This window comes from Musa acuminata, chromosome BXJ2-7 (genome assembly GCF_036884655.1).
Source record: "Musa acuminata AAA Group cultivar baxijiao chromosome BXJ2-7, Cavendish_Baxijiao_AAA, whole genome shotgun sequence".
Taxonomy (NCBI): domain Eukaryota; kingdom Viridiplantae; phylum Streptophyta; class Magnoliopsida; order Zingiberales; family Musaceae; genus Musa; species Musa acuminata.
The window spans coordinates 22,545,846-22,569,695 of NC_088344.1; the positions used below are offsets into that span (position 1 = coordinate 22,545,846).

At 36.5% G+C, this 23,850-nt stretch overlaps 1 protein-coding gene across 6 annotated transcripts; it reads right to left on the reverse strand.

Moving 5' to 3' along the window:
• Positions 1 to 1,023: 1,023 nt before the first annotated feature.
• Positions 1,024 to 23,714, reverse strand: LOC135617368 (pre-mRNA-processing protein 40A-like). 6 transcript variants are annotated; one of them, XM_065117461.1, is made up of 30 exons: positions 21,140 to 21,211; positions 20,899 to 20,973; positions 20,681 to 20,749; positions 20,264 to 20,590; positions 19,976 to 20,167; positions 19,766 to 19,842; positions 19,467 to 19,536; positions 14,927 to 14,979; positions 14,748 to 14,805; positions 14,487 to 14,661; positions 14,282 to 14,402; positions 14,124 to 14,193; positions 11,455 to 11,553; positions 11,310 to 11,378; positions 11,102 to 11,179; positions 10,863 to 10,949; positions 10,755 to 10,789; positions 10,488 to 10,593; positions 6,860 to 6,940; positions 6,681 to 6,773; positions 6,567 to 6,620; positions 6,378 to 6,494; positions 6,183 to 6,281; positions 4,383 to 4,430; positions 4,215 to 4,307; positions 3,628 to 3,735; positions 3,486 to 3,550; positions 3,294 to 3,396; positions 1,553 to 1,855; positions 1,024 to 1,435 (listed from the first exon to the last, which is right to left on the reverse strand). In XM_065117461.1, exons 1-30 carry the CDS (start codon positions 21,194 to 21,196, stop codon positions 1,301 to 1,303), a joined length of 3,117 nt encoding a protein of 1,038 aa, XP_064973533.1. In that variant the 5' UTR covers positions 21,197 to 21,211; the 3' UTR covers positions 1,024 to 1,300. The 6 variants fall into 6 exon arrangements, with proteins under 6 accessions (XP_064973533.1, XP_064973532.1, XP_064973535.1 ...); XM_065117460.1 differs by having other exon boundaries at positions 14,124 to 14,196; XM_065117463.1 differs by lacking the exon at positions 21,140 to 21,211 and adding an exon at positions 23,561 to 23,714 and having other exon boundaries at positions 14,282 to 14,661.
• Between the last annotated feature and the right edge of the window lie 136 nt (positions 23,715 to 23,850).

A 23,850-nucleotide genomic window follows, 5' to 3' on the forward strand; every position in this document is an offset into this window, starting at 1 on the left:
ATGTAGCATTCGAAACGCCCCCAAAATTGCAATACCGCCCAATATATGGTGGTTCGCATTCCAATCAGCTATCGGATCGATACGTACCGCCCGTACAATACAATTTCAGGTGGTATGTTAAACCAAGGTTTGAAAAGCTTCATGCCTAACTTTGGGACAAAATAACAATATAGCAAACAAAAGCAATATAAATCTCAAATAAAAAATGATAAATATGAAAACAATATTCAAAGAATTATAAAACCTGAAAAAATGGAAATCAAAATTAATGTAGAACACTTCATTTTATAAAAAAAATATTGAGGAACAAGTTTCTGAAATTGCAGCATCTCATTCAGATTGTTGTGTTGAAGCAAGGTCTTGCATACTCCTCTTAGACTTCAAAACTCAGATTCAAACTATTTATATGCATACACATGAATTATGTTCTATTGGTGCTATTAGCACCTTATAACCCTCAAACCATGACCATCATGTGGAACATTAAGGTGATCCTACCATCGGTCAAACAGAGCAACATAATATGCTTATAGGATTGCATTAGTAGCCAACAATGATTGGTAAGGTCAGATACTGGTAACAAATATTATCTAAAGAAATAAGAAAATAATTGATACACTTTCAATTTTAGGAAGATAGTTGTCCAAGTTATGGAGCTTGCAAAACCTTTTAACTTGCATCAACCCATGCACTTTTCTTTCAGTTATGACTGACTACATAACAGCAATAATGATCTTGAGAGAAACTTAAGCAGGCAACCATGTATGACATGTTTAATAAAAGTTCATGCATCTCACGATTTTGTCTGCGCAAAGTGCAAACCAAACAGGCACTAAGTGACATGCATAAACATGGAGCATTTAAACATCCAATCCCTGAAATACTAGATAACTAACACAACAAAACAGAAAATGCACCTTTGTCTTTGCAACATTGTTGTTATTATCGCCAAACTTATCTTGATATGAACAAAAAAAGAACAATATGGCAAAACAACAATGAACAACTCATACATCTGAGCAGTGAAGTCAATACAAAGGCATCACTATGCTTTCAGCAATTTCTGGAAATCATTTCAGTTTTGGCAAAAGGAGACACTTTTTAACAGGATAGAACAATGAAACTACAGAAATAGCTTTCATACAACATTAGACACTTAACAGCAGCAATGTATTAGCAAAATTTAGCTGTTGATAACATCTATCAACAAAAAGTTAAAAAAGCTACAACCTAAAAATTCCCAGTAAGAGAAAGGATAAGACCATGACAAATCACTAAAAGAGCAGAAAATTAAAAGGAACTAACGGATTTCCCCATCTTCGCCAAGTTCTCCATCTTCAAGTTCTTCATAACCATCATTACTCCGAGATCCATCTCTATCTTTCTTATGCCTCTTGTGCCGATTTTCAGTATCAGAATCAGAAGCATAAGCATGCTGCAAAATCACCAGGTTTGGATTTCCACTGGTCTTATTAATTTTACTTTTGCAGCAAAAATTTTCAGAATAAATGAAAAAAGATAAATAAAAAAATAAATTATACTTTTCTGGTACCTTTCGAGATTTCTTTCGGTCACTACTATGTCTCCTGGACTTCTTAGACTCCTCTTTCTGATCCTTGTCAGAGCTTATATCATCTGCTTTGGTGTGATGATGTTTACGGTGTTTCCTTTCTTTGTCTTTGTCCCGTTTCTTATCCTTCGAACTATGGCTATCCATCACATCAATGATATCACTCTCTATTTCATCCTTTCTAGCCCGATCCTTTCCTTTTTCTTTTTCACGTTCTCTCTCTTTTTCCTTTCTCTCTTTCTCCTTCCTTTTTTCTTTCTCTTCTCTTTCCTTCTCTTTTTTTGCCTGAAACGCAATATTTAGATGTGAGCAAACCCTTATTTCTGATGTCAATTGAAATAAGCATAGCACTTGCAAGTACAATTGAAGTATGACAATTGAAAATAGCAAAATTGATGATTCATTTTTTTAGAAAAATAAATCACCAATTTTTAAAGCATAAACATCTTAAACCCTGACCACTAACCATTATTTCAACCATGGTTTTTAATTTCAATGTGTACCGCCCAGTATTGGCGGTACATACCGGTCTGAGAGTCTCTCGGCACATGGACCACCTGCCACCGAGCGGTACCAAATTTTTGACCCCATATTGGGTGATACGGGGCTGAATCGGGTGGTAACGGTTGAAACTTTGACCGTTCATGACCTGTACCAAACGGTACCAATCAATTTCGACCGTTACCAACCTATACCGGTGGTATCGATCAATTTCAACCGTTACCGACCTTTTAGCTATTTTAGGCACACCACTCGGTGCACCTTGATACATACCATACCGAGCAAGGCTCGGTATGCCGATACGGACCGAAATTGCATACCTTGGTTTCAACATCCACGATTGACAAGTTATTAAATGGAGCTTCAATGATGAAAGCGGATACAAAATTACAGAATAAGGATATGAAGGAACTAGACCTACCTGGGTAAGATGTGTTGCTCAATCTATTTTGTTTTTTCTATTGGCCAATTAGAGTTATCATAAATAAAATATGTTGCCGGTTTCAAACTTTGCGAGGAAAGTCCTAAATCCTAATTAAAAATAAATGAAGTTTAATGACATCTTTGCCCTAATAATCTCCCATCAACAGTACATTAAACTTGAAATAGTAGCAAGGAGATATCAAACACTAAATTCCTAAGCAACTGCATGAAAAAAAAATTTACTGCAGCAGCACCTCATACAAAAAAATCAATATCCATGAATAAAAGGCTCATTTTGATTAAGGTGCTAACTGCTTCAACAGGACATCCTGATGAGCACTTGCTTCGAACCATTGATAATATATATACATGTAAATCAACAACACATTCCCATAGGCACACAAAATATATATAGTAATCAATTTAACCAGGCATTAAAGTGCAGCTTCATAAAGATAACTATTGTGTTCTGTTATCACCCTCTATGAAAGTACTATAAAAAAAAGCATTTAAATTAGTGCATCACAAAATTTTAATTGGTTTTGCCAATATGAAATAACTGCCATCCAGTATCTACGAGTCTACCGGTAGGAGAATGAGAGGAACCGACCACCTACAGCAACTAAAACAATTTAAGAACTACCATTCCACACGGATGAACTCAAAAACTACCAACTGAAATAAGCCTCTAGTACTTTTGCAACCAAAAAGTGACATCCATTAGGTAAAGAAGTCTCAAGTATAGTTTAGCGACAAAGTTTAACACATAATAATCATGAACCCAAAAAATACTTATTACCTTTTCGTCTTCCCTCTTGCGTTCTTTCTCTTTCAATTTTTCTTGCAAGTGAGCAACATACCCGTCAAAAACCTCTCTTCCAAAATTGTCGTCACCAATTGACCTTATAACAAGTGGTACCAAATAGCTATGATAACAGAAACTCAACCATATTTGACATGAATAATAAAGAGACTTATCAGCACTGAATACCTATATTCCTGACTGTCTTCAAAAAGTGATCTGCATTGCTCCCAATTTGAAAATGCAGTTATTTCCTTCAAAAAAACAAGGAAGTCAAGATAAACTAGATCTCAAAAATCAAAAAACTGTTCAGAACATGGTGCGAGAGTACCTTGATCGAGTATAACAGATCAGAGAAATTATCTGCAAGACGTTGGCGCTTTTTAGCATCTTTATCCTCCTTTTCCCGAACTCTTTCCAGTAACTCATCAAATACCAGCTACAAAATTTTGAAAAGCATCAAATCAAGTCTTATACCATACATAAGGCATCCAAAGTAGATAAATGATCAAGACACACCAAGGCTAACATCAATTTGACGCGAAGATAAAGCATAAAAAAGGGGGTTTGAGGTAAAATAGTGCTTTCTTGTAAGCACAGCATTGCAAGCAGCTGGTGGTGCTGAGGAATTGGCGAATGGCAATAAAAGAATAGTGCTAATAGTCAATGTTAATCAATCTGGGACATAAGCAGAAGCGAAAAAATGCAATTCTGAAGGGACAAATGATAGAAACCAGATGAGAAACTTTTAGTAAAAGTAAAAAACACATACTTTATTTTTCAAGAGTTCCAGCTATTATTCTTTCCTAAGGTGATCAAATGCTTGCTTGATAGGAACAAACACCTTGATTGATTGACTATCACTCACAAAAAACATGAAAACAAATAAATAACAAAAGCAGAAGATGAGAAAATTACCTTCAAGTTTATCTCAGATATTCCTCTCAAACTATCAATACCTGCAACAGCAGTCTTTAAGTCCTCAAATGTCCATGATGAAGCCAATGTAATCTGGAAGAAGATATTCATATCATCAGGAACCTCTTTTGAATCAAAGCATGAAGGAACAAAATAGTAACAGATTACTTTTCCGATCTTCATTGCATCTTTAATTTGAGCCTTGTCCTCATGATACTGCAAAATAGAACAACATACAAAAATAGTCTCAAGATACACGTTCTTTTATAAATTATAATGCTATGATCATTAGCATCAACAGAAAAAGGTCCTCCACTGGATATCAATCACAGCATTATTCCTGACATTAAAGTAAACGGTTGGCTAATAGGATAAAACAAGGATTCAAACAGATTAGTTTGCTAACTGGAGCTAAGAAGTTTGCTAGCATAATCGAACCACACTTTCAATTTTTTTTCTATGTTAATTTTTTATTCGTAATTTAATTTTAACCATGACATGTAACATAGGGCAAAGACAAAAATAATTGATTAGCCTTAGCAGTAAACGAAAATTGGACTGAGACAAACATTGAATGAGGTCTACCCAATACGAGATACAGCACATAATAGATTAATATGAACATCAGCAGCTGTCCCACAAGGAGAGGTTTGCAGCTGACACCTACCCATTTCCTCTTCCATAGCAGAGCTATAAAAGGAAAAGGCAACAGGGCACCATGAACAATGAGATCAGAAGTACACAACAGACTGACTGAAAAGAAAAAAAACGAATTATTCCATTTGGTACACACGTACTACGTATAAGAAAAGATCCAAATTACTTCGAAGCAATTTCTTGATTATTAAGCATTAATTTTGAATTCTTCCTATTTATGTAGAAACTATTTAAGTTAAACAAAAGATAAATAAGCTGAAGCTTGATGACTTGGGAGCCATGCCATGGTAAAAAGGTATATGCCCTTGTATCATTGGATGGCAACCCCTATTTTATAGTGTTTTAGTAGCAGATACAAGTTCAGGTAGTGGTGCATCGATTCAATTAGTCGTAGTAACAATGAAACTAACCTAAAAGGCAAGATTAACTTTCGGTTCATTGTTTCTGTTAGTGATTACCGTGATCAGTAATCCTCTTTAAGATTTCCCAAAAGAAAATTGAATATTAGATCAAACAAATAATGGTATTAAGAACAGTAATGCCACATGAAAGACAAAGAAATATGGATCCAGCAGAAACGATGAAAAACAAATAACACTACAAGCAAGAGGAGAGTTCAATTAATTCCCCTTCCAAACAATTTTGAAACAGTATAGACCTCATAAGATCTCTCTGTATTAGCGTATTTAGTATCATTTTTGAAGTTATTACACCAAGGATTACTAGTGATGGAATTCAGAAATATTAGGCACAACCCTGTCTGAAAGTGGTATTAATATTTTTTATCAACATTCTTTCCTTCTAACCATGTATTAAGAATTTAAGATAATAAATGCAAACAGATTTTCGGTGTCGCATGAAGCTTATTATCAATTACAACATAAGTTTCCACTTCGTCTTAAATGTCTGATTACTGATATTACTTAGGTAGCTGAAACCAAATTCAGCCACAGAACTATTTTGTCTAAAGCAGACAAGTTAAATTTTCTGTTGTTTATCCATTCCCAGACTAGACTATTTAACATATCATAACTTTTTGAAAAAGACTATGGTTCAGAGTAAAAAAAGATACAAATGGTATATTTTGACTATCATTCATTTTGTAAAATATTTTCTGACTAATTTGTCAAGCTCTACCATCAACAAGAAACAAGAACATGGATTTGTTACGATAAAACATACCCATCATCCATCACATTTCTTATGTGCCTTCAAAGTTAAAACTAACTTTATCATGACAGTCCAAATATATCATTATTTAGAAAAGCATAGCCTCACAAAGAAGTTAACTGGAGGAGAAAAAAAAGAAACCTGCTTCTCAAGTTCCTCAGTAACATCTTCAAACAGATCTTTGGGTGTTGCACCTGATGTATTTGATGATATTGCCAAGTAAGGAGACAAATCTTTGACCTGCAAGGAGCAAATGAAATGTAAATCAAATGATGAGGATCGGCATATTAATGATGAAATCTCATATTGTGAGGGCAAAACACAATCACCAAGTACCTGTGTGAAATAATCACGCCAGTGAGTTTTAGCTGTAAGAACTCCAGCAGCAACATGTTCTTCCATCAACTTACGAAACTCATCACGGTTTTTGCGCTCTACACGTCGTAACTGTTCCTGTATGTTCATAAAACCAAGTGTAAATATGTAGAACACAAAAATTACAAATATACTAAGAATCTGATGCACCTTTTGCATCTTCCTCTGTTCCTCCTCCTCTCTCTCCAGATCACGAACATATTCCTGCAATACATAAAAGTGAGCAAAAGAGCTTCCCATCGTAAAGAATAAGTTGGAACTAACCTGAAAATTCTCCAATCGAACAATCTTTTCAAGTCGAGAACATCTTTCGTCACTCTCCAGACGATCTTGGACTTTTCTCCATTGACTGTTTGCCTAAACCAATAAAGAAGGAAAACAGAAATTAACATATCATTACAATATTATTTTTTCCAATATGAATGAGAAAATTAGAGTAATACCTTGACGAAGTCACAAGATTCAAGAAAAGCTCTATATTCCATAATGTTTCTTTTATGCGCCTCAGCAGCCTTTGCTCTCTCCTGCACCAAGATCGATATGACACCAAAGCAATTAATTCTATGTCCTGTTACTTTTACATAAGTTGTTCAAATTTGAAACATTGAGCTAGTAAGAATGACAAAGAAAAAACATGGCCATCAAAAGAGTCATGAGATCAATATTCTGATCTACTAAAGACAAGACCTAGTACTACAAGAAAACAGTTACAAATTTAGGATAACCCTATCTTATTGAGACCATGGTTGCAGTTTCGAAAGGCACAGTACGGTAAGGGTGGTACACAACAATCTGACCAGCTGCAGAGACTCGGACAAGGTGATTTCAGCCAGTTCAGGTCCGGTACAGGTGTACCGGTCAAAATCTGATGTGTACCAGGCAATCCGACCATTCAGATTTGGGCCACATCACCCAATCCAACCATTGAGGGCTGATTGGGCTGTGTTTAAACCAAGGTTCTGAATACCGTACCATACCGGTGTACCAATTAGTTGTCAATACGATAAGTACCGAGTTGTACCAAACATACCGACATATGGTACGCTAAGGTGTATCGATGTACCGCCCATACCAGTCCTCTATCAGCCCGGTACGTACCGCCCATACCGAGCGGTATGGTACGGTATTGCAAGGTTTAAACACCCCCTCACTCGTTTCTCCGCTCTCACTATCGATTATTCTCTTTCTCAAACACATTCCTAACCAAATCTCTTTATTTCATGGGTAAAAGGCTTAGCTCTTCTCTAATTGCAAACAATTAAGGAATATTGGCAATTGAGAAGGGTTAAATCTCAAAATCCAATTGTAATCGTCTTTAAATCAAGGTAATCTGACACCTAATCTGTGTGCTAAGTTCATGTAATTAGGGCTTATATCTTTTTTCTTCCATTTAGACCCAGGCATAACTTAGGGCTAATTATAGCATGCTTATTCATGCTTATCCTTGTAGTTTAGATTTCCTATAGATTTATAGATTAGATTTACTTTTTCTTATTTAATTTGATTTTATAAACCAAGAAAATAGGACAAAAAATCTTGAAACATACCGTTGTAGTGTAGCATGTGTCAGTACGAGGATACCGGCACTGGCCAAAGTGTTGACTCAAACCTGTGGCCATGTATTAATGGGATGCACCGTGACCAGAAGCAGCCACACCACAGCACATGCAAATCAATTACAGCATGCTGTAACAGTAACATTTTTTACCATAACAACCACAAATGTAATCAACTCTGTATCTAATAAATTGTCATGCCCAGAGGGAATAAGATTATCAGTTAAAACACAAGGCATCAACATGCCTAACAAAAACAGGGTTTCAATCAATAAAAAAGCCAGCAGCTTAATGGAAAGAAAAAAAATCCTTTTTTAAGTGAAAAGATGACCTATAAACAAATGACTAACAATCACAATCAAGTAGAATCACTTATAAAAAAAAGTCTATCTTCAATAACATTGCTGGCATACTTCAATCAAAGCAACAAGAGAAGAAAAGATGTGTGATATCAGCAAAACCATTGATTCTCAGCTGACAAAGCATTATGTAAAGGAATACAATTTCCACAATGCATTACACCCTAGTGAAAGATATAGGAGACAGAGATGACATATGTGCACAATCTAAATGATAGCATGAGATAGAAATCAGTAACTCAATTAAAAAAGGAGCTATACACCTGACCAATCGGCAAGATCCGCTCAAGCTATAGTTTAGAAAAAATAATAGCAATGATTTTATATAAGTATATAAAGTTGTACTATTTTCCTCATGCACTAGGTTTGTCTCTTTTTTATATCTAGTTGCACTATTATAAAAATATTTTATTGTTCATATGTGTACAATGAGCTTTTTGGATTGTGGAACACAAACAAGTGGTTCTTAGCAACAAATTGAAGATAAAAAGAAAAATGCAACTTCCATTTGACAGAAAAGTGCTTGCACCTTGTAACCTGCAATAAACAGTCACCAATATCAACCATAGAATCAACACCAAAAGTATGGAGATCGCAACTAGGCACTATAAGGTATCAAAGATTGCCAGCAAACCAAGGCTGTCAACCTCACTTTCCTACCTACAACCTAGGATCCTTAAGGGGTTGCAAACTCGGATCATAGAAATGGATTGTAGGATCATAAGATCCTACAAATTATAAAAACAAATAAGAATAAATAATTTAAGATAAATACATTTAAAAAATTATATATAATTTTCTTGTTACAAAGTAAAAAAACTACTGTCCTACACCAGTTTAATAGTCCTACTGTCCTAACAGTCCTACTGTCCTAAACTGTCTAGTAAAGTAAATAAAAAAACACCTACTATCCTACTGTCTTCCTGATCAAGTGAGTGAATATGCAGGAGGTGTCAAATAGACAAGATATCAGTATACTGGAGCAAAAACAGTATGTACTCAATCTATGTTGTACAATGTAAACCCAAGATTTGAATTTACAAGTAAAAGAAAAGCAGGAAGGAAAAGGAGAGAAAAGAGAGGAGATGGGAGGATAGGGGGAGAAGGAGAAAAAGAAAATATAGGAGACAGGAAGAGAGATAAGGAGAGGGGAGAAGAGCAGAAGAGATGGAAGAAGATGGGAGGAGAAGAAAGAAAAGAAGACAAGAAGAGAGGGTCGGAGAGGGGAGGAGAGAAGAGATGGGAAAAAAAGAGAGTAGAAGAAAGGAGAGGAAAGGAGAGGAGATGGGAAGAGAGGTAGGAGAGAGGAGGAGAAACAGTACCTACGGCGATCAGCGAATGTTGAACAGCCAGCAAGCTTGGCAGGTCACAGCAACCTTTCATCATGCATGGCAGCAACGGTTAGGGCTCATCACCTCATACCTCCTGCGGGTTGCAGGAGAGAAGTGGAGACCAGCAACATTGAACGGCCACCGGCGAGGTTGGCAGCACCCTCTCATCATGAGCAACAGCAATTATTAGGGTGATTAGGGCCCGTTACACATTGCTTCGTCTTTGAGGTGAGTTTTTTCTTCTTCTTTTTTCTTTTATATACAGCCAACTGAATTGACTCGGTAAACTCCATCGACTCGAACATCGAGTCGACTCACAAGTCAGGCTGATTCCACCTTTTTTTTATATTATAGCATTTGGCTCAACTCATCAATCTTGATCTGGGCCATAAGATTGCTCGACCCTAAGGTCCAGGCCGAGTTGAACAACCTTGCTCCATATTAATTGGACTAAATGCAATCACATTAGTTATATTGTTCTATATGAGATACAATGATGCAGAATGGGACCAGGAGCTATTAAGTTGTCAAAGATAGGACTCCAAGTACTTGAACTAAATGCAAACACATTGGTTATATTGGTCTCCACCATGGTGAAACTGATACCTGATCGATTTTGATGATTATATTTGTAAACCAACATTAAACTTCCTTATAAGGTAAGAAAAAAATCAGCAGCTCGAGCAGAATAAAAGCATGAAGGATCCAAAAATAGGCTTGACATGGCAGATTTACTCAACATAGAGTAAGAAGAGACTTAAATAGATCTCTTAAAAAAATCACTAGTTGGTAAACATAAGAATACACAGTCTTTAGAATTCCAACCTTCTTCTGGAGCTCCGCTATATAGCCCTCGAAAAGATCCTCACGCTCTCTTGACCGCTCGACTGCAGTAAATCGTTCATCATCTTCAAACATGGTTATCACTTTACTGCATAGATAGAATTGAAATTGTGTTTAATTAACAAAAAAATACTCAAAAACATAACAGAAATTTTACAAGAGCAAGAAAACAAGAGTCCTAATACAAAAACCCTTTAACCTAAGAACTATTTAATTCCACTAATACAACATGAACAGTCAAGAGCAAACCTCCATCTAGTCATCGATGAAAGTTCCTTGCATTCCTGCACAAGACCAATAGAAATCATATCATAAGCAAGTGGATTACCAACCTTATCTTAGAAGAATTGAACTTACTTCTAGCATTCTAGTGAAGTCTTCTTTTGCTTTCTTCTGCTTGATGCGCCTCTCCTCAGCCTCCTGTTTTTTCCTTTGGCCCAGGTACTGTAATAAGAGTAAAAAATTTGATGAACAATCAAATCAATAACATAGGTGATTTCAATAGGTACTTGGGAACTAAATGGCCCAATTGTCATAGCATTTAGAAACGTGATTATAATGTGAATTTTATATCTGAAGTTAACTCATAAGCTGACCTCATTAAATGCTTGTTTCCTTTCTCCAAGTGTTTTCAAAGCACCATATCTTTTATCATTGATGATAACCCTCATTGCCTAGGAAGTTTCAATAAGAAATCATACATATATACTACTGTAGAAAAAAAACATTAACCACGTGCAAATAATCAGGCTAATTGGCTAATGCCTATGCCATTCCAAATAAAAAGGAGATGAAATTGCACACCTGTTCCCAAGTCCAATCAGACTCCACATTAGCAGATTCCAGTAAAGCCCTGAAAGCATTTTTTGCCTCCTAAAGAGAAGTATTAGTTACAAGCTTACACACATAAAAGAAGATGTCAACTAACATGTGAAACATATTATATTACCAGCTTGTTAGCATAAACGAACTGTCCTTCATCAACCATTTTATCTTCTAATTGAGTGAAATTAGTTTTCTCAACAACCGGAATGGTCCTTTTAGCTTCCTGGAGCATTAATGAAGAGATATACCAGTTTATCCAATTAAAGAAAAATGCTTAGATGAAAAAGGCATAAGCAAAGTAACTTTAAGGAAGCCAAAGAGCCATCAAACTACAGATTTGGAATTAACTAGGGAAGATTAGGAATTAGGATCATCCAATAGATAAAGATCATGACTAGCTTCAAAGTAATAAAGTACCATGAATGAATATGTACAAAAAGCAAGACAAACTAACAAAAGTTCACTTCAATAGTATGATTGAGACCCAACCTTTGTAATAATTACATCCTACATCCTGTGGTAAACATCTATTAACCAACAGAGCACTTTCCCAAATTGCCTCTTTTGATCATTTATATATTTCCTTTCAAGTATAATGACAAAATTATCCTCATTTTACTAATTATAAATAGGCAATCAAATACAGAGTTACTCTTCCTCCATGTTCATCTCTCCTGCACTCTTCATCCTCCTCTGCCCTCACACTTAAGCATAAAATGTGTTCCACTTTTTGATGAGTGGCAAATCTTTGTTTTTATCTTCTTGCCTTCACATTTTATGTCAAAAATGAAAAGTGATTTCTCAAATTAACTCGAGGTAATTTTTATCAGTTCATTACTTGGTTTATATTCCATATTTTCATCTTTAAGCATCAAGTTCATACTGGTTGATGCAAGCATAATCATGTAAGTAAGCAAAAACCCAAAAAAGAGAGTTAAGAGCACAACCACCAAGTGAAGACCCACAGTTAACATTGGGCAAGAGCAAAGGATATCCAACAATCACACAACAAACAGGGCAATCAAATCGAGCATTTCAGAGTATGGGCAGCTTATATTGCTTAAGCAGATAAGTAGCCTATCAAAAGTTTTTATTTCTGCTAGTATGAGGTATGTTATTCAAAGCTTTAGGTTTTAGCTGACATAAAAAATCTCATGCCAAAGTCTGTCAAACCATGCAGTGCCAAGACCGGCTATTTTATACAACAAGTAGGCCATGTTATTGACCATCTGTTGCAAGCTCAAAAAGTGCACCAAACATTCCGACAGCTTCTGTGCCACCAATTAAATTAGGTACCAGTAACATGTCAGCACACAACCAATCCCTACTAAATACCAACATAAACCCTATTACAGAGCAAACAAGAGGCATACCATCCAGCAGAAACCTAAAGTGGCAATTGGCCAAAAGGACATAAAAGTTCTAACACCAACCTAACATAAGCATCTTGTTTTTTTTTCCAAACCCTGTATCTAATTTGAAATATCAAGTGCAATAGTAAACATCATAAGTAACAAGCCGGGCAAGGCTTTTATATCACTGTCCTTACAGAACATAAGCAATAATCATGTTTATGCAATATGCTATCTAGAACTGGAATATAAAATGAGATCTGCTACTATTAAGACAATTTTCAGTGGATAGATTTATGTATAAAGCAATGACAAAGAAAAACAGACTCAACAATGAATATCGACAGCATCAACCACACATTTCTCCTCTACAAAATCATCACATATAGTTGATCACACCAAATTACAGCTTTACCAAGTTCTTAAGACTCGTACATATAATACCTCAAATATTTTCTTCAAGTTTGCAAAGCACAGAAGTCCAACAACACATCTTGAAACATACAGATAGACATGGTAAAAATTTATTACTGTTCAAAGCCTAATCTAATCAAGCATCACTAGTTATCCCAAATAGATACAATCTTCTGAAAAAAATTAAGCTTCAATCATTTAAAATACTACTTTCTGAAATTAAAATGAAATAGCAAATGATTTCTTTGCTCTCTAAATTAGTGATTTCAAAATGCGTTCGAGCGCTCGCCAAGGCGGTCGGGCGAGGCGAGGCCCGAGCGCCTCGTTTAATGTCCAGGCAACACGCTTCAAAGAGGCACCGCCTGGGTGCTTGCCCGAGCCCAGGCGCGAGCGCTTCGAGCGAGCGCCCGATTTAAACCAAGCAACCGAACCAGCTTTTTAGGTTTGGTTCAGTCGCATCTGCGTCAGCCTCCCCCTCGCGACTTCCCCCAACCCTACTCGTGATTCCGCCGTCGACATTTCCTCTCCGCCGCTGCTGCCTCTCTCCGCTGTCGTTGCTGCCCGCTGCTACTGCTGCTGCTCTCCGCTATCGCCCACTATCGTTGATCTCTGTTGTCGCTGCTTTTCGCTACCACCTGCTGTCACTGCTCTCATACAGCAACCTCCTGTTCGCATCCCAGTTCTTACCGTGACTCAGCATCCCACCTCAGTCTCCTTCTCACACTTACTCTTCTCTACTACTACTAATAGTAGAGAATTTTTTTAAAATATTAAAATATTTTTTTATATTTTAATTATTTTTAATATTTTAAATATTAAAATATATCTTTATTTTAATATTTTAGAGCCTCTCGCGTCACTCGGGTGAGTGCCTAACGCCTCAGGCGTTTTTGAACCTTGACGCCTGGCGCTTTTTAAATTATTGCTCCAAATTTAGCATACAAATCCACATAAGTGCATGTTATTACTACAATAAGAAATGAACACTATCTGCGATAAGTTTAGTAAAGCTACTAACTTGACATACCTCAACATCCTGAGCAGAAATTTCATCAGGCACACTTGCAGAATTTGTAAGGGATGAACTGTCTTGATTACTGCTGAAAAGAGTCAGTTTAGAAGTCAAGATTTCGCTACAACACTTAAGAAAGGCAATAAAAACACCAAAGCAACCCAGATCCATACTTGATTGCAGCGGTTGGAGCATCCACAGAAAGAGAAGGAAATTCACTGCTCGCAGAAGCAGGAGTGATTACTGGAGTTAAAGGTGCATGATGATTTGACACACCAACTGTGTTTTCTGTTCCTACAGAAGAACTAGAATTGATGCCAGCAGATGTTACAACAGCAATGGATGATGGTGCCACAGAGGTCGCCAGGGGTTGGGTACCAGAATCAACTGGCAACTGCATGGCGTTAGATACTGCTGCTGGTCCATTAAGAGCCAAAGCACTTGCAGAAGGTGTCTCAACAGAAGGAACACTTGAAGCAACTGATACAACAGTGGTCCCTGTTTCTTTTGGTGCTGGCTGAGTTGCAGCCTTCTCTGCTTGTTCTCGAGCTAGCTAAAATCAGCACAAACAGAATTCTGAGGGCCAAACTGACGCAGGATGGAAAGAGAATGTTAGAAACAACAAAAGCAAGATCAAACCTTGAGCTCGTCAGGCATTGTCCATTTGGATTGCTTTGTGACTTTGTTATAGTAGTATCTGAAACATATAAAGATCAAAATATATCACAGTTCATCATGGCAATATATAGTGCTGCTCAAGAAAATAACAGCATAAGCAGAATATCATCATAAACTAAAAGAATGACACAGTGACATACTTTCGACCATCTGCAGCAGTGAATTCCTTCCAGTCAGTTGATGCATCTGCCCTCTGCCATAGATGAAAATGTTAAAAAAACTTCAAATGATTAGTGCAAAACTTCGAATATGCAAAAGACCAAGCAAAAAAGACCAGTCAAAAGAAGAAATATGCATGCATTCACATAAACTATAACCAGTCAGAAAAAATGTGTGCATTTATAACCTGAACAATTTTGTATGAAGGGCATTAGTATAAGATATGTCATAATCATGCAGAAAATTAAAGGAATAAAATGTCTTGGGTCTCTATGAATACTGCATGATCAGATGACAAACCATCTAAAGAAATATACAAAACTTAACATACAGATCAAGCAGAATAGGATAAAATAAAGACAGAAGGAAGAGAATTTATTCACAGAATGAAGAAACAATTCATTTTCTTATGTTGTATCTGATGAACTCAAAGATTTGTGCAATACAAAATGGAGGGAAATTAAGAGATGCAATGAAGATAGGGCAATATTTGATATATAACACAAAATAAAAAACAACATATACAAAAGAAATACAAATTCCAAAGTGACAATAGATCTTTTCAAGCAAACATTGAAATTACTGCAAAGGGGAAACCAGTTTTTAAGTTCAAAAACCATTGATAGATGTGCCAGTGTAGAAATAAACACCAAGATCAAAACTAAGAAAAGAAAAAATGGCATGCCAGTAATAATTGTAAAAGTTCAAAAAAAAAAAAAAGAGCAACATCGAAAACTACAACAAAGAAGGCTTTAAAGCATGGATAACATATCCCTGGAACATGGTCCAAACAAGTGGCTGATAGACCAAACATGACCACTTGCAAGAAAATCTCAAGTTGAGATTAGTCTGGAATGTAAAAGAAGAATAGCATAATCATGAGAAACTGGACAAAAATAAGAAACTAAAAAGCATGGGCACAACTAGAAACGAAGATATAAAGCAAAATCCCTGAACTCAACTTGAAAGACAAAGTCCCTGATTTAGTATGCTTATGCCAGTGGTTAGAGTTTAAATAATTTATCAAGACATAACATGTTTTCTAGCTTGCTTATGAAAGTCCTTTGCTATGAAATTTAAGGTTATTGAACTTATGCCTGATTTATGTGAAAATTTTCACATTCTAATGCTAAGTACAAAGTGTTTGCCACAGAGATAAAATGAGGGTTGTTGCTTTCTACAAGAAGATGCATGACCAAGCTGGTACATGCTCATGGCACGCACTGTACCCATGCATGAGAAAAGGCCCGATGATAGGAAGTGCCTGTCAAAGTGAGCCGATGTGTCGTGCATGTTACAACACGCTACAGCATGGCACATCGGCAATCTTTATTCAGAATGCTAACTTGGTGTGAACTTCCAACCTATAGTTAGAACTAGAGCAGACAGACAAATAAGTGTAATATTCAGAAAGTCAGGAACTCTCTGTTGTACTTGCAATGGAAATTAATACATCATGGAGTTGGTATGTGACTTTCACAAGTTTGAATCTGATATTCGGCGAATGGTATTGCTTAGTATCATTATCAACAGTTTTATAAAGAGACTATATCACATGGCAACAGTTAGTCCATATGCATCTCGAAGCAAGCACCTTCATTTAGCTCCTTAAAATGGTTTTCTGGAGCAAGCAAAGCTTGAACCAAATTATCATTCAAGAATTTCAAGGCTGCTCCAGAGTATATAAGAACATTGATAGATGTGCTATATGCCCAGCTGGCACAAAGTGTCATAATAATATGGAAGTCTGCAAATATGTACTGAATTGTAAAATGCATCTATGAACTCAATGCTGTGATTAAAAAATGACCAAAATTTGATGAAGCTAGCAGAAATATGCAGCCCCATGTATCACATGCATCAAGATGTTGGAGTCCATGTCTGTTTGTCAAGATGGTCCTCGTGTCCTGATGTCCTAGCTGAGTCAGCATTGTTAAATATCAATGTGGAAAGATATGGCTCCATAGGCATGATGCATAAGCATATCATGCTAGTTTCAACATGGTACACACCCAAGCATAAAATATCAAGATCTCCAATCATGTACCCATAAGCATGTATTGGCACCAAGCCTTGCATGCACATGTTGAGTCACATGTATGGCATAAAAAAGGGCTTCCACCTGCTAATGCAGGATCTAGGGAGGTCCAATCACATGTATGCCAAGTATACATAAAATTGATGGATGCCAATTAGATTATCTGCCTCAAAGAACCTTTCGCAGATACATGTGTATGCCTGAAAATCTTTTTCCTAGCCAATAGCTACCAGAAGAGCAAAGAAGAATATGATAGTTGAACCTACAAAGTTTTGTACAACTTCACAAGTTAAGTAATTAATGGGACAAGGCCAGCTTCATGATCATAAACAGAAATAAGAGCTCACAATAGAAAAGAATAAGGTTCCAATCAAAATAAGGAAATAACTAATCAGATTTCAGAACAAACCTTGTAAATATTAACTGCTAACAGAAATAAGACAAATCATGATAGATAAAAAAGAAAACTCAAACTAAGCTACCAATTGATCGGACATCAAAATAAACATTCCAAATATTAACCACGAAATGATTCTGACAAAAGATATTAAACAAGAGCTTTGAGTTAAATATTGTCAACAAACCAAACAGACAAGCACATGAATCTTCTCATTAACCAACGGCGTCTAGGGAGGTATGTAAACATAAGTTGCTGGCGAGTTGAGAACTACTAATTACAACTTCTGAAAAAATATTGTATAATGAGCATAATAAAATCTCCAATAGAAAAAAAAAAAAAAAACTTCCTGGACAACGCAGCCAGGAAACACAGAGCACACCTAGACAGTAATTGCATAACCACACATCTGAGTAACAACGAAACATTTTACCAAAGAGTACAAGAATTATAAAAAACATTTCAGTGAAAAGTCATATAATGATTTACTACTGTTAGACATCAGACATTGTGATCTCAAGAAATAAAGACAAACAGTATGATTATGATAGAATGTCCAACAGCACTACTAAAGATAGCATCAGTGAATGATTCTCATGTAAACTCACCGAAAAGATTCTAGTTGGTTACAGTACATTCTACAATTTCCACAAATGTGGGATGACAGATAGTCTAAGAAGCACATTGCAAGAAAAACATTCCCCCAATAAACCATACCTCCTGAGTGAGAAATTAAATCATGTACCTGTGAACAAACTTAAAACTAATTAAGTCATATAAATCAGCATTAGCATACTAGATTTTCAATGATCAAATACACCAAGGCATGCATGAAGTTATGATCTGATGGAAGGAAATTAATTCTCTCTTGATGAAATAGGAAGAAAATAAGGTGTTGTCCTTCACACAGTAAAACGGAAGATAATTAGTTCACATATAGTCATATACCACGGGAAAGAAGATATTTCAGCATCTTGTGTTTGATATACTGTAATTTCAAAAATCCAACTCAACAAAAGAGAATTTTAACAGTAAGCAAACGTTCAAAGTTTGCAGCTGATCAGAGAGAACTTGGCAGTTAGGTTGAACATTGTTTACATTAACTTAAAAACTCGTGCATCATAGCAAGTATATTTTGGTACTATCAAGATTCAATACAGAAGTTTCAACATACCATTGAGAAGAGGACTAATTAAAAACAGATCAACTATCAGAATTTGTAGTATAAAATTCTGAAAAAAACTAGCAATTATCACAGTGACAGTTGTTGGCATCTTGCTCAGGAAATACCACCCACCAAATGATCCCCAGTTGGTAGTAATAAATATTATACACTGAATTGTGAAATAAGTAAAACATACTGGCTTGAATATTATATACAATATATGATTTAAAATAACAAACAGACATTTAGTACGCATATAGACAAATGACCTCAAAGAACCCTAACGATGATTTGATAATTTGATCTGTCCAAAAGTTGCATCATCTCAGCACATAAGCAGAAGCATGTACTAACATATCAGAGACCATAATGTAAGTGCAAAACTCTGCCCAACTTCTACAGCACAAGAAGCATCTAATGCAGTCCTCAGATCAATAGTCAAGATTGTATCAAGATGAACTATTTAGCCCCAAACTATCAGATTCTGCACTAGCTAAAAATAAAAGAGAACAGCCAAAATCTCATGTCAACATATCAAGAGTGGCCAAGGAAATGCATCAGGCCTTGCTAGTTCTTGTGTACTAGATATTAGACCTACCACAAGCATTACAAGGAAAAGAAGCCCCTTAATGAAATAAAAATAAATAGCAAAATTGCCTGCCTTGAGTAAAGTGAAACCTCGCCTTTATAATGACCATATAGAGCAGTTTGTTTTTGCTCCAGACGTGCCAAAAGACATCTACAAACCAGTAGAACATGCAAAGAAACAGATGATACAAATAAAAATTCCTTTTATCGACACAGTAGCTACAACAGTCACGATTTATGAAAGGTACAATAATGAGATTCAGTCACTGGCATGATCAACTCAAGGTTTTATTGCAAGTAATATGGAAATACTTGTTTACAAAAATGACTCACCTCAGTAGGTGTCATTAACTCAAGTGGCTTCTCCCAGACAGATTGCCTGGTCTTCTTATTATAATAATACCTGAAGAACCATCATAAGAATTAGAACCAAAAAATGAATAATGTATCAAGACCATACAAACGAAGTAAGAATCACATGGATTAATTAATAAGTAATGAAGTAAACACTACAAGCATAGTTCTCCAGTGTTGAATTAAACAATTTTAATTTAACAGCAGTAAATATACAGCAAAAAGTTTCTCGACCAAGAGAAGACAGCAAGCAAGTAGCATAATTATCCAGCACAGACCTTTTACCATCTGCAGATGTGTGTTCTTGCCAATCAGAAGACATCTGTTCAGTAGAGCTAGGCTGGACAGTTTGTGCCTACGTTTTTTAGAGAAGAAAAAAGGAGGCTAAGGCAGAGAGCTACACAATTAACATTTATTGGACTAAAAATGTAATTTTTTCCTACAGAGAAGATGAAGAGTGGGGAGCAAAAAGTGGGGGAGATTCTCACTGGAGCCATCACAGCAGCAGCTGCAGGTAGCTGTGCAGTTTGGATCAAAGGGGTAACAAGAGGCATGCTTTGAGTTCCAGGCATAGACCAGGGTTGTGCCACTAAAGGGGCAGGAGTCTGCATCATTGATGCTGGTTGAAACTGGGATGGAGCATTTATACTATTTGGTGCCTGACCATAAGATGTCATGAACTGCAATAGTCCAATATCAGAATATCAAACAACGGACAACAGAAACCAAACCAAAATTGAAGATAAAAACTTTTGTTCATAGCTTGAAGAAATTACCGTATAAGATGAAGAAAGAGGCATTCCTAAACTGGGAAAATTAGGCACATTGCTTGTCACCTGAGCATTCTGTTGAGGTGGCAATGACCCAGATATAATAGGTCTACTTGCTTGAACATACGGCAATGGAATTGCTTGTGATGATGGCAGCACTTGACCTGGTTGACCTGATATTGGAGGCAAATGCTGTGATTGAGGAAAATGGGGCATTTGTGTTTGACCAGTAGGCATGGCAACATTTGGTCCAGGCATTCCTTGTGCAACAGGCCGGAATGGCTGACAGGCTGCTGGGACAAACTGATGCGTTGGTGGAACCAATGTTCGAAACTGAAATATCCATAATTACATGATTTTAAGAAATAATAAAGGAATTCAAATAAAGCAAGAAAACCAAACGCAAGCAAGAAGCAAGGTTACCTGCATAGGCATAGGGGGAACAAAATTTTGAGGTGGGCCAGCAGGCCCCACTACTGCAGGCCTAAAAGGCTTTGGAATGGAATAAAAATATTAATTTTCACGGCACGCAAACAATAACAAAATGAAAAAAAAATAACTCAAACTGATGGTAAATCACACAACAAGTACCAGGCAGGTGAAAGAGGAAATGGAGAGAGCATTTTAGGGTGACATGCTACCTGTGTCCCAGAGGACTGTGGATTGCTGGCCATTCTCCACAGTAATTTGGGTGGAAATAGACAACGAAATAACAGCTGTAAACCAAAATGAACAGTGACGATGAATTTCCAAGTTGGATCAAATAGAAAAGATTAAAAAAAACAGCAAAAAATCCTACTAAAACAACTATACTGCATAACAAAATTGCTAATTTCTCATATCAACACACTTAAAAGGGCAGCCAGTGTGCAAGGCTCTCGCAATCTGGGGTTTGGGACTGTATGCAACTAAACCCTTGCAAGGAAAAGTTGCTTCCATGTCTCAAACATTTGTCAACTCAGTTGCAAAGGAGTAACCATACCGTGGCACCAAAGTTTTCCCTCTTAAATAAACACACTACATCACACAATAGACAAAAAGAACCAGAAAGTATATCATCGATTATTACCATAAGAAACAAATTTAGAATAACTTAAATATCACATTAAATTGACTTATGTATGACATGTATCTGCTAAAATTTCATGATGTCAATTTGAATATACACCAATCAAAGATCAGCCACTAAAAGTAAAGTAGAGCCAACGAAGTTTCAGAAATCAAAAGGCCAATGAAAGACTCAATAGACAATCAAACCACTTTGAGTCATCATTCAGATGCTACAGATGTCATCCTAAAGGTTAGTCCGTAGAAACATTAATCAAACAAGATCCCCCGATGCAAAATGAACATATGAACAGAAAGCAATCAAGTTCACTTCCTCACCCATCTGCAGGAGATATCATCTCTAATGAGATGGATAATAAAGGGTCCATATTCAGTGGTCCAAGAAGCTTAACTTGTTGACTTGTCTTCGAGCAAATTGTAGCTGATTTATGACAGACAGATTCATGTTAAGATTTATGTTATTCTCCGGTTCAGCTTCATGTTAAAGAGAGCTAAATTTTTAGTCGCTTGAACAGCAGCCCCCTTCTTTGTCATTTCTTCATCTTTACTCCATAAAAACCAAAAGAACTTTTCTCAGTAAATAAAATTATATGTTGGAAATTGAAGTGTACAAAGGGATGCTTATTTGCTTTAACATTCTTGGTCCCTGGTTTTCCTTGAAAAGCAAAAAAATTGATAAACTCTGTCTACTCATTGTTAATTGGACCTGTATATATCTACTGAATTCAACTAGTTCAAGTATTAAAAAATTGGCTACACTGCAGAACCTATTGTCCAAAGAAGTACCAACACAACATAGAGAAGTATAACCATGATTCACACACACCAATTTTAAATGAATGATCCCGGACAATCTCAGTTAAAAATGACTTAGTCCAGCATATCTGGTACCATGACAACACATCATTAGCAAAATCTAGCACAGAAGGCATTAATCCTCGATTTACCAAAACCCATACCACTTATTTATATTCTCAGATAGTGCCATTATAAATGTAATTATACTGCAATTTGATAATTAGCAGCATACTCTTCTACTCAGTACATTTTCTTTCCTCTTCCTGCAATGAAATATGTAACTAAAAAAACCTAAATTAGTTATTCTAATGTTAATTATGCATTTAACTTCTTTTGTTAAAGATGTGTGCTTCTAAATCTTTGTACAAAAGTGAATGCCAACATAAGAGCACAAAGTATAGCTCTTGGAAATATCACAAACACCTAAGCATGGCAATCATAACGTTGAATTTATGTAGCAAAGTCACTGAAACCAAACTGGCAGTAAATATGGACAAGACTAAGATCATCAGGACACCAGTGAATTTACTGATGGGTCACTAAGGAGAATTTTTCTTTAGACCTTTATGGACTAACCAGTTCTAGACATTGCTAAAGAAACCAATCAAATTAGCTGGTTTATCATGATTCAAGGGTAATCCAATCCTAAGTTCTTAGAGCAAAGTTGGATTAGAAAATTGGTTCCTGTTTTTCTCAGGTTGAATCACCCAATCTGATTATGATAACATGTTGAACGATGATCAAAATACAAATTCAAGTAACTAACCACTGTCTTCCCTGTAAATTGAGCACTAGTATACAATGTGTTCTTGAATCTTGAAATTCGTCAAGACACTAAGAACTAAAAACAAAATGTATCTGCCACACATTCATTGACACAGAAAATAATAATAATAAATCTGTCTTAAAATGGTTACGAAAACAGAATTCAACAACATTGCCCTAATTTTATCACGCATGAGCAAACCGGCGTTTGCTTCCAGAAATTTTGATCTTTTTGACTTGCAGATCATATAAACAAAACGGAAGAAAAAGAGAAATGCAAATCAACTGAGAAAAGGGGCGAGAAAAAAAAGGCTTTTTACGCTCCATGGTAGCCCCATGATTTGAAGGATCAACGTTTAAGAGACAGGACAAAACCTAAAATTGACTGCTAAGGGCTAAAAAGACGAAAGAAGAAAGAACGTGGGAAAAGAAATTAAGAAAGCGAAAAAGGTCTTGATATCGAAAACAGAGGCACCGCCTCTCGCCTCGGTGATTTGGTAATTGCAAAGGTGGTCGAGAGGGAGGGAGCAAGGAGCGGTCGAGGAAATGAGAGCGAGCAGGTTCCAATTAAATCTCCTTTCAAGAAATCGTCGTAGAAGACTCCGCAAGACGTTGCGAGGTTCTCGAGAAAACAACGATTAGACGGGGAAAGGTGAGGGATCGAGAAAATACCTGATGCTGTCGAATCGAAGGAGCAACAGCGGTGGAGATCGAGCGCTTCTCGTGGTGTTCTCCCTTCCTCTCGTCCGCAGCGGAGACGAACGACGAAGAAGAAGGAGGAGGTTCGAGGGCTTAGGTTTGAGCAGCAGGGCAAAGAGCGAGGATTCTACAAGTGGCCCGGCTCTGAGCGCCGTCCGATCATAATCCAACGGGCCAACTGTCGCGTTGGTCGACCCGATATAAACACGCATCAAAAATTAGTGGCTTTGTGTCAGATGGTGGCAAAAATCTGATTTTTTTTT

Excerpts from the sequence above, each read along its gene's own strand:
- LOC135617368 (XM_065117458.1), bottom strand. The coding sequence starts at position 21,196 with ATGGAAGCAACTTTTCCTTGCAAGGGTTTAGTTGCATACAGTCCCAAA. Across the intron at positions 11,180-11,309 it reads CTGATTGGACTTGGGAACAG|GCAATGAGGGTTATCATCAA; the intron begins GTGTGCAATTTC and ends GAAACTTCCTAG. Across the intron at positions 1,856-3,293 it reads GCAAGAGGGAAGACGAAAAG|GCAAAAAAAGAGAAGGAAAG; the intron begins GTAATAAGTATT and ends ATTGCGTTTCAG.